At 37.3% G+C, this 11,251-nt stretch overlaps 1 protein-coding gene across 1 annotated transcript; it reads left to right on the forward strand.

Annotated features, from left to right (window-relative positions):
- The first annotated feature begins 1,084 nt into the window (after positions 1-1,084).
- Positions 1,085-9,962, forward strand: SMCO3 (single-pass membrane protein with coiled-coil domains 3). Its single transcript, XM_066361137.1, has 2 exons — positions 1,085-1,153; positions 9,244-9,962. The coding sequence occupies exon 2, from the start codon at positions 9,260-9,262 to the stop codon at positions 9,935-9,937; it is 678 nt and encodes a 225-aa protein (XP_066217234.1). The 5' UTR covers positions 1,085-1,153; positions 9,244-9,259; the 3' UTR covers positions 9,938-9,962.
- Positions 9,963-11,251: the final 1,289 nt, after the last annotated feature.

Consider the following 11,251-nt stretch of genomic DNA (forward strand, 5'->3'; position numbering starts at 1 on the left):
CACCAGTCATTGTTCCAGTCATTTCGCAGAAAGACTGCAATAGGGTCCTTGTCATACTCTTTTCCATGAGCACCCCCCCCCCAGCTGTTGAAACATCCTGGGACAAGAGAAGGTGGTAAAACCCTCGACATACAAGTTCAGAAAAAGTGGCTTGAAGAATATTTTATTAATTTGGGTTAAGGTGTGCAGAGAAATTGTGAGAATAGTCTCTGTACTGTGTGATTGGCATAACGAGGATGGCCCTTGGCATTGTATTGTAAATGCAAAGGGAAGGAACACATGGATTCCCAGACATTCCACCACACCTGTGGGGAAAGGGGTGAATGGCTAGCCAGGTGCAGGGAGAGAAAAGCCAAAATAAACCTTTTCTTATAGCAATGAGCCATTTGTGGGTATCTGTCCCCATGGAAACTACCTCTCCTATGTGAATGCATGTGGTTAATGTGTGTGACTCTGGACAGAGAGATGGCGGATAAACATTAGAGAATATAGGAATGCCTTTTAATATGTAAAGAGACATCTTTCTACCATTGTGTTGACTTGTAAATTTTGTTTTCTCCAAAATGATGTATGGCTTGCAAATTGAACACGGTCCTATCATGTTAAAGGACATATGACTATAACCAATAGTGGTAAAATGCACCTAATTGCAATTTTTGCTTCTGTACTCCCCACTTGCAAAACTATAAAAACTAGGTAGAACAAAGGGCCAGCACACTCTCCCTCAGAGCTCTGTCGGAGTTGCCGCCGTTTGGCCAAGCTAAAGAATAAAGCTTTGGTGTGTAATCGACGGACTTTGTTCGTGTCTTCAATGTTTCGGGTCCCTCCGGATTAGGTTTAACACACCTTCCAATAATAAAAAGTCCATTAAAGAATAGAAAATTAGGTAACTTTTACCACTGTAACAGTCTTTCAAATTATATTACTTAATATATATTAATTTTATATTAATATAGAGAATGAAAGAATTCTGAGAACTAAGCCATTCAGAGATAGTTCACAAACCAGATGGGCAGAGGGACCCAGCAGAGACTAGCAAAGCCTGAAAGTCATCACATTCCATCAGAAACATCCAGATAAAACCAGATGAAAAAGCACTTCAGCACTACTACTAAACAACTGCTGGGACTACTGAACTAAGAAACACAGCTAGGTAAGCAATATGGCTATTTATTTCTATTAGTATTGATATAATACTGTTCCTCAATGTTACAGGCAATTTGAAAGAACATGTCAGTCTTAAGTCATAGCCATAAATATAATAAAGTAACAAAACAACTTTAAGAGGATCCCATGGCATGTTCTTTGTGATTATTTCTCTGAAGACTCCAGAGAAAGAAGAAAATGTACAGCTTATATGACTAATTAAGTCAGAGTAGGAGGAAAAGCAGGAAAGGCATCAATTTTAGAAAGGATTAAGGAGGAAGTGACACTTGTGTGACTGTGTGTTGTTTACATGGATTGTTAACTTTCCTTTTATGTCTTTAACATTAATATAAGCACTCAGTATCTGTAACAGAATGAGTGTGCAATCGAATACTAGTTAATATATAGTGTTTATGTTCCTTCATAAGTCATTACATTTAAATATTAAGAATTTTTTGTATGTCTCCAAATAGACTGTTATCTTCTTCAGAGCAAAAAAAAACATTTTTTTAATTACTCAAGGCATACAGTAGATGTTATTCAAGTGAGCAATTGGTAAATGCTGATGAATGACATTGATATTCTGCTTTCTGATCAGAAATATTCTTTAGAAAAATTTACATCAGAAAATATCATCACACCATCATCAACTTGTTTCTCTTTTCAATTAAAGGACATGGTTTTGTATTAAAGAAGGAGGCTCAGAACTAGTTAGTAACTGTTATTTTCTCCTAAGAAGCTTCTGACTTTACCACCTAGACCTTATGCCCACACTCCCGAATAAATGAACCTTGCATGATAGCCGGACCTATTGTGAATACTAAGGAAAAGTGACAGCAGGGAGAAACATAAAACCTCAGAGAACACTAAAAATAAACATCAGAGGCTCAGACAGGGTCATATTTTTCTTTCTTTTTAAAAAATTGTCACAATAAGAAAAGTTAAAACATCCACAGAAGTGAAGATATTAATACAATACAGTCCCATGTCCCTATAATCCACTTCAAAAATTATCAAAACAAGGTCCATCTTATTTCCTCTATAACCCTACTCTGCTATTCCTTCGAGGTAACTTGGAAGCAAATCTCAGAAACTGCATCATTTCATCACTGTTTTCAGTATGTATTTCTACAAAGGCAAGAACTATTCTTCTTAAAATGTAACTTTGTGCTCTCCAAATCAATATTTAACAGAACTATCTTTGACTCTGAAACATATTCAATGTCCTGCAGTAAAAATTTATTTTTGGTGGCAGTGTAACAAGTATTTAGAATGCAATTTACAATACATATCAAAAGTAATATAAATTTTAATTCCATTAATTACATAGTTCTTCCACAAATTTATCCTGAGGAAATAACCCAGATACAAGAAGAAAGAAAGGGGAAACTATGTGTATTAAAGTGCTCACTAGAATATCATGATAGTAAAATAATAGTGGATTTATTCAATTTTAGTAAAGATTTTTTATGGAATATTTTATATAATCAATGAAATTATTATAAAATTAGAAATATGGGTATTTAAGTAAATCAATGTTATATAAAATTTTATTTATATTATAATGACAACTTTGTAAAAATACTTATAAACAAAATTGAGACAATAACAAAAAAATTAAGATGATAGGTTTTTGGACATTATTTCTCCTATTTTAAAGTTTATATATTAGTGCTTCCTTTTTTTTTTTTACAGAGACAGAGAGAAAGTCAAGGAAAGAGACAGGGACAAACAGAGAGGAAGGGAGAGAGATGAGAAGCATCAGTTCTTCATTGCGGCATCTTAGTTGTTCATTAACTGCTTTCTCCTAAGTGCCTTGACTGGGGAGGGGGGGGACGAGAACTACAGGAGAGCGAGTGACCCCTTGCTCAAGTCAGTAACCTTGGGCTTCAAACCAGTGACCTTTGGGCTCAAACCAGCGACCATGGAGTCATATCTATGTCTATGATCCCACATTCAAGCTGGTGAGCCCATGCTCAAGCCGGATGAGCCCACATTCAAACCAGCGACCTCAGGGTTTTAAACCTGGGTCTTCTGTGTTCCAGTCCAACGCTCTGTCCACTGTGCCACCACCTGGTCAGGCTATTAGTGTTATTGACTTTATATTTTAAAATACTGTTTTATCAAATCTTTTATTTTTAATTTCTTTATTTTGCTTAATCCCTTTACCTTTTTTCACCCAGGCTCACAACCCTTATTTTTCATTTATTCATGTTATTATTCTACCACCCATCAAAGCACATGTCACACATCACTTTTTCCATTAACTTCTACTAATCACTTCAATATTAATTTCTGTCTTTAAGCATCTATAGCACTTGACAGTCAATGCACTACTGTTATTTGCAAAAGTATTCTGAGAATGTTTTATTTGGATATGTGATGATCAATACATTTTCATTTTGTAAAGTGATCTCTTTCCTGAAAAACCAAAACAATTCTATAATATCGCTAAATTAATTTTTAAATAGAGTAATTATATATTTCTACCATTTCTTGTATGCTCTTTAATCTTGAATGTTTACTTCTCAATTTGATAAAACTGATGTGGATTCAACAAGAATCCGTCTGAAGAAAGCTAGTTTTTGTTTCCATTCCAACATACTGAGACATGCTGATCACTGGCATTCTCAAATTTGTTCACTTTTATTTTATGAAATAACAAGTTAAAATACATATGATTTCCAAACTCTGTTTTAGCAACAGAGCACTCATCAAATACAAGTTTACCCACCCACAGCCCAAATACTGCAACACAAGAAAGCACAGCTACTGGGGTGAAATAAGCAGTCAGAAACCAAGGGGTCCCCTTACTGGCTTGTAAATCCCTATCAGGCTGCTCCAGGGCTCTTTAGAGCCTATTTCGTGAACCACTATTAAAAAAGTACACACATGCCTGACCTGTGGTGGTAGAGTGGATAAAGCCTTGACCTGGAATGCCGAGGTCGCTGGTTTGAAACCCTGGGCTTGCCTGGTAAAGGCACATATGGGAGTTGATGCTTCCTGCTCCTCCCCACCTCTCTCTCTCTCTCTCTCTCTCCCTTTCTCTCTTCTCTGAAATGAATAAATAAAATAAAAATAATTTTAAAAAATAAAGAAAGAAAGAAAAAGTACACACATAACAACGCAAACTCTGCTGTGCTGAAGTAGATGGGAACAGCTCAGGGTGAATTTTTCACTGACAGGGAGCACTATCATGTGAAAACAAATAATGTAAAAATTCACATTTACCATACAAAAAGTACAAGCTATCAAAGCTGGATTAAGTAGACCACTTAGCTACCTGCTGGTACCAACTTTTTTTTTTTTAATTTATTTTTTTACAGAGACAGAGAGAGAGTCAGAGGGATAGACAGGGACTGACAGACAGGAATGGAGACAGGAAGCATCAATCATTATCTTTTCATTGCACTTGCAACTTCTTAGTTGTTCATTGATTGCTTTCTCATATGTGCCTTGACTGCGGGCCTTCAGCAGACTGAGTAACCCCTTGCTGGAGCCAACGACCCTGGGTCCAAGCTGGTGAGCTTTTGTCCAAGCCAGATGAGCCCACGCTCAAGCTGGCAACCTTGGGGTCTCAAACCTGGGTCCTTCCACATCCCAGTCCAACGCTCTATCCACTGCGCCACCGCCTGGTCAGGCCTGGTGCCAACTTTTAAAAGTCATTTTCAAAATGACTTTAAACTGGTTTTTGAAACACTGAATTTTAAAGTCAATATTTAAAAGGTCATCCCTAAAAAGTCAGTAAAATAGAGGAACATATATGGTCCAGAACTCCTCTTAGGTATACTATATATATATATACTTAGTAAGACATCACCTAGCCATGCTTAAGTAATACCTAGGTTCTTTAAGGAGGGTGATGACAATTAATAAAAGGACTTTGGTTTTGCTGAGTGAAGTAAGCAATTTAAGAGTCAGAACTAAATTGTCGTGGGCAATAGTGGAAATGCTGTACATTATTAACTGCAGTTTTCCACGTTGTAAGGTCGGTGGATAATGGGGGAAGGTCACATGAGGAACTTTGGCTGGGACCACCCACAACCAAGCACACCAAAAGAAACCTCCCAGGAGCCCTTTGGAAAAAAGCGACCATCTGCCAGCCAGTGAGATTTCACCACGTCATATTAGCTCAACCACCCTAGGGACCCTTTAAATATCTCCCACACGGGCCACCCCTTGCGACTTCCTTGGCCTCCATCTTTCCTGGGGGCCAGGGAACTTCATCAAGTGGGAAGCGCGCTCTGTACTCAATAAAGCCTTTTATTATTCCACACTTCAAGGCTCCGGCCCCCTTCCTTCCTTCTCGGTGGGGAAAAATACCTTACACACGTGGTATGTAACTTTACCTCTAAATATCAAGCACATATTTTAGAGTAACAAATTGAAAGGGTGCAAATTATTAATCTGCCCTAGATGACTGAATGTCTCCACACAACCTAGTGTCAGTATATAATAAAGTCTGACTTATTTAAAATTTGAATTTTCACAAGTCAAGGACCACCTACCTCTATCTGTAATGTGGAATGGCATATAACTTCAAAGTTGACATGTAATTTTACTGTCTTAACTAGATGAGAAATTCCATGAAAGCAAGGACCTTGTCTTTTTCATTTTCATGTGCTTCACAGAACCTAGCATACTACCTGTACATAGTAAAGTGCTACTCCATTAGATCAATTGTTACTGAATTATTAAATTGCTTCTTTCATGAGGCTCTTCAAATTTCACCTGTCCAATAAATAATTCATTAGTTTCACCTTCAAACTCCACCTCTCCTCCACCCAATTCTCTAGCATTTATTTACCTTACCGTTGGGAAAGAAATAATCCTGAACTGTGTTCAGTATTAGGGCAGGTATGGTGGCAGGCCTGCCGGAGATGCTTGCATAAGGAACTCTCCCAAAGCCCTTCTCCGGGAAGAAAAGAACTAGGAAGGTAAGCCAGAATCAAAAAAATAAAAGTACTTTCTTTTTCGATGTGAGAAATAATACTGAGCACCTCTTGATGTCTCTTACTCAGTTTGTTATTGGCACAAAATTATGAATTGATTCCTGGATCATCTGGTTATAAAAGTGCATGAGCAAGGGTTTCATTCTGTAAAGAAAAAAAGATATTACTTTTGTAGTTGAAAAAGTACTGTCTTTGATTTCTGGTAAGATTTAACTTTTTTAATAAATGAGCCACTGTTTCTTCATTTACTGTCCAGAGTTGTTTGCTCATTTAGCTATTAGGTTATTACTGTATTCCTTATTAACAACAACATTCTTTAGAAATTCATATTTCTTCATTTTTTGTGCATACTTCTCAGTTTGCTTTTAGTTCCTTTTACATGCTCATCTTTGTTAATCAAATTTTTGTATGACTTTTTCAATGGTTTTTAAGCTTATAAAGTTATCTTCTATACAGACATTTGAAAATTATCCATTTTCTTCTATTAGTTGATTTTACATAGATCATGTTAATAACATTTTTAAATTAACTTTTAATCCCTAAAACCATGTCATTATGCCAGGGTCATTTATTAAATACTCATTTCAATTGCCATCAATTTAAGAGTCTACATTTATTATTAAATCAATTGTATAGAAGGGTGTCTGCTTTGAGCACTATTTTGTTCCATAATTCCATCTACTCTTTCCCTTGTACAGTAGTGGATAATTTGAATTTTGATATATTTTAATATTTGAGAAGGAAAAAGTTCCATTGTTACTTTTCCAGAAAAAATAGGTAGTCCCTCATATTCAATCTTTCAGATACATTTTATGATTAATTTGTCATGTTATAACCATTAATGTGTTGACAAAGAATTGATCGCTTTGAAGCATCTAACCTTCCATTCAGGATGAAGGTTCATTTCTCCATTTGTCTATATTAAGGTAAATAGAACCACTCACCGTATCTGGAAGTTACACTTTCAAATAATGGGATATGACAGTTGCTAGAGATATATTCCCCTATTTCAAGGCAAGAAAGACCCCTCTCAACTAAATATTTAAGTAGGGATGTAGCTGGTGATCTTCTGAATTCAAAGTCAGAAACTGGAGTTTTCATTTCATGATAAAATATGACAACTAGGAACCAAAAAAAGAAAAGAGTTTAATGGAAAATTCCTAAAAGTAAAAAGAGAAATCAAAGTTCAAATTTGTTGTTATCAAATTTCAGTTTGCCACCAGATGGTGTGTTTGGGGACTGTTTAATAGACCCTCAATAAACCATTATTTTTTAAACAAAAATGATATATTTTCAAAGTACTGTTTTGGGCAAATATGTGTCTGCCATGCATGCATACATGTATGTGTCTGTGTGCTGGATCTGAATCAAAGATAAAAATGAATTTCTGACCTGGTTAAAGTTTATTCTACTAGGGTTACCAGTGCATCATTCTAAATTTAACAGCATAGATGATTACGTTTCTAATTCATTTTTTTAAAATCTTCCCCTCTCCATTTCCAAAGTATATCTCTGTGATTTGAAGAGTAGGTTATTTTGATGTTTCCTGTCTTGAGAGAAAAAAACCTTCATGCCTTCATCCAATGCTTCTCAAGTTCGCTTATCTAGGCTAAGAGGTATGGTCCTAAAACGGCCCAAATTAGTCAAGATACTGTTTATTCAAAGAGAGAATGTGCCAGATCCCACACAGATATACGGAACTGTTTTCTCTTACTTTACGCTCAAGAGTTTAAATAAAAAATAAAAATGCCAGGCACATAGTAATCCTACTCAAGATATGCCTATTGAGTATCCATGATTTTACTAGACTCAAGCTTTTACACACATAAACTCAGAACGTGCTCATTCCTTTTTTTCTCTGTATGGTAGGTACTCTGAGCTAACTCTAACTTATCTTAAAAATGGCTAAGTACACTACAGATCAATAATTTATAAGCTTTGCAAATGGAGAATCAGATAGTCAAAACTTCACATCCCCTGCAACAAGCTCACTTTCTCAAGTGAGACTTTAATCCAAGGAATTTTGAATATATACTTAATCACAAGGATTTTTGGTAAAGATTCTGTTATATTTGCCTTGCAATGTCCCTTTGGTTTAGAGAATTTGGCTATAAAAATATATAAAAGGATTTGAGGCCCTGGCCAGTTGGCTCAGTGGTAGAGCATCGATGTGGCATGTAGATGTCCTGGGTTTGATTCCTGGTCAGGGGACACAGGAAAAGCAACCATCTGCTTCTCTACCCCTCCCCCTTCTCTCTCTCTCTCTCTCTCTCTCTCTCTCTCTCTCTTTTCCTCTCCCACAGCCATGGCTCAGTTGGCTAGAATGAGTTGGCCACAGGCACTGAGGATGGTTCTACAGCCTCCATCTCAGGCGCTAGAATGGCTCTGGTTGCAAGGGAGCATCGCCCCCTAGTGGGCTTGCCCAGTGGATCCCAGTCGGGAAACATGCAGGAGTCTGTCTCTCTGCCTTCTCTCCTTTCACTAAAAAAGGAAAAAGAAAACCCCAAACCGTGTGTGTGTGTGTGTGTGTGTGTGTGTGTGTGTGTGTGTATAAAGCCATTGGAATACTGTAAACTAAGATAACAGAGTATATGTATAACCAAAGTTATATATTAATAGCCCTGTAAACTCTGGGAGCTTGTTATTCTTCTGGCCCTACTAATTTAACTCCAAATATTGTAGAAACCAGTCTGGTAGGTTTATTCAATGTGGTGATTAGACGCTGGAGAAATATAAAATCTAACTATTAACTCTGGTTATCAAGAGCTAACCATGTCAAAACTGCAGTCTGTTCCAAATATGTTATTAAATATTACTTAGAAATAATCACACTTACAGGTATTTATTACTGATCAGATGCTTCATAAACACAAATATTTCCTATCTAGGACTTCCCTTTACCACAAAATGTAATCCTTAATTAATGCATCAATAGGCTGTATTCTATTATCTGCATTTCCACACCTTGACTTCAAGTTTCATAAAAATAATTGATTTTAAGAACCTGTTGGGTTTTCCGAGGAATTCCTTACATACCATATTGCTACTTTGCTATTAATGAAGTAAAATATGTCCTGGTCAAATCTATGCAATCAGCAGACATTTTAAAAGACATTTAGTGAAAATTTACCATTTTATTTTTCAGAGATCATATTTGAAATATGGCTCAGACTGACTTCCTCTACCCAGAGAACCCAAGGAGGCGGGAAGAAGTAAACCGTCTTCACCAACAGCTCCTTGACTGCTTATCTGACAGCTTCCATGCCACCAATAAGCTGACTGAAGTTTTAAATATGCATTTGGGGTGCAGGTTGGACTCCATTGAGATGAAAAGAAAAGGGACCATCAAAGAAAACTGTGATATCATCATCCAAGCTGTGATGAAAATCCAAAATGAATTGCACAAGGTTGATGAAGCACTAAAAGATAAACTAGAGCCAACCCTTTATAGAAAACTTCAGGATATTAAGGAAAGGGAAACCGAGAAAATTGCAATAGTACAAAAGGTTATTTCAATCATCCTGGGAGAAGCTACTTCTGCGGCCAGTGCAGTGGCTGTTAAACTCGTGGGCTCAAATGTTAGGACTGGCATAATTAACAAGTTGGTCACTGTGTTAGCTGAAATTGGTGCTTCTCTCCTTGGTAGTATAGGAGTTGCTGTTCTTGGCCTTGGCATAGATATGATCTTCCGTGCCATCCTGGGAGCAGTGGAGAAAACACAGCTAGAGGCAGCCATCAAAAGTTATGAGAAGCATCTGGTGGAATTCAAGGCAGCCTCAGAAAAATATCATCATGCCATTACTGAAGTCACCAACACAGTGAAACTACAAATGAAATAAACAGCCACCTTATTTGCTGCTGGAATATTTTCTGCTTCTCTCTCAATAACAGTGTTTGGTTTCTTGGATTAGGTTTGTTTTCCATAAGCTTCCAACATAGACATATATACAGTAAACGAACTGGAAAGAGAAATTATAGATGCTAAAACTAGACGACTCTTGAGTTTTGTATTAATGATGAATGCCTGGGTCAGCTAGTGCTAGATCCTGTGGGGTAAAATATTATGTCCCGAGATGTCTTCTCTCACTACTCGAACAGATCAGCATTAGGGGAAATGCTATTATAGAGCAGCAGGTGGAGAGGTTGCCTTTTCCTTTTCTAATTCCCAGTCAAAATCCTTAAAATGTACACTGAATGTAGTGGCTTTCATTTTTACAACTTTAGACTCCATTAAATTCTAAGGGAATATACTTAATTTCTGCCTGGACACAAACCTTGGGCCTTTAAATAGAATAGAAATACTACCATAATTTCGACCATCACTTTAAATCCAACTTTCTGTAAACTGGAAAAAACTGAAATATGGTTTGTAACAATTTCCTTCAATGATGAAAAGAGGCAATAGTTCTGTAAACTTCTAATTACTTGCTATAATCTGAATGGATTTTTAACAGATAAAAGTTAAAACTAAAAAAAAATGGTTTTGTTTCTATAATTGCAATCAACCCTGACCAACTGTGGTGTGATGATCAAATATCCCTCAAGTGAATGTCTGAACACTCTGTAACATTAAAAAAAAAAAAAAAAAAAAAAAAAAGCAGCAAATCTCAGGTATCCATGCAGAAAATGCATTTAGAATGCAGGAGGGGAAGTAGCTCCTCTTTCAAGAATTTGTCATTCAGGCCCTGGCCGGTTGGCTCAGTGGTAGAGCGTCGGCCTAGCGTGCAGAAGTCCCGGGTTCCATTCCCGGCCAGGGCACACAGGAGAAGCGCCCATCTGCTTCTCCACCCCTCCCCCTCTCCTTCCTCTCTGTCTCTCTCTTCCCCTCTCGCAGCCAAGGCTCCATTGGAGCAAAGATGGCCCGGGCGCTGGGGATGGCTCTGTGGCCTCTGCCTCAGGTGCTAGAGTGGCCCTGGTCGCAATATAGTGACGCCCTGGATGGGCAGAGCATCGCCCCCTGGTGGGCATGCCAGGTGGATCCCGGTTGGGCGCATGCGGGAGTCTGTCTGACTGTCTCTCCCCGTTTCCAGCTTCAGAAAAATACAAAAAAAAAAAAAAAAGAATTTGTCATTCAGAGGACAGTCATAATTGATTATCTTATGAGTTTTCAGAAAAATATAAATTTCATTTTCATTACTAGCAGAAAGCAGGAA

This window comes from Saccopteryx leptura, chromosome 1 (assembly GCF_036850995.1).
Source record: "Saccopteryx leptura isolate mSacLep1 chromosome 1, mSacLep1_pri_phased_curated, whole genome shotgun sequence".
NCBI lineage: Eukaryota > Metazoa > Chordata > Mammalia > Chiroptera > Emballonuridae > Saccopteryx > Saccopteryx leptura.

Excerpts from the sequence above, each read along its gene's own strand:
- SMCO3 (XM_066361137.1), top strand. The coding sequence starts at position 9,260 with ATGGCTCAGACTGACTTCCTCTACCCAGAGAACCCAAGGAGGCGGGAA.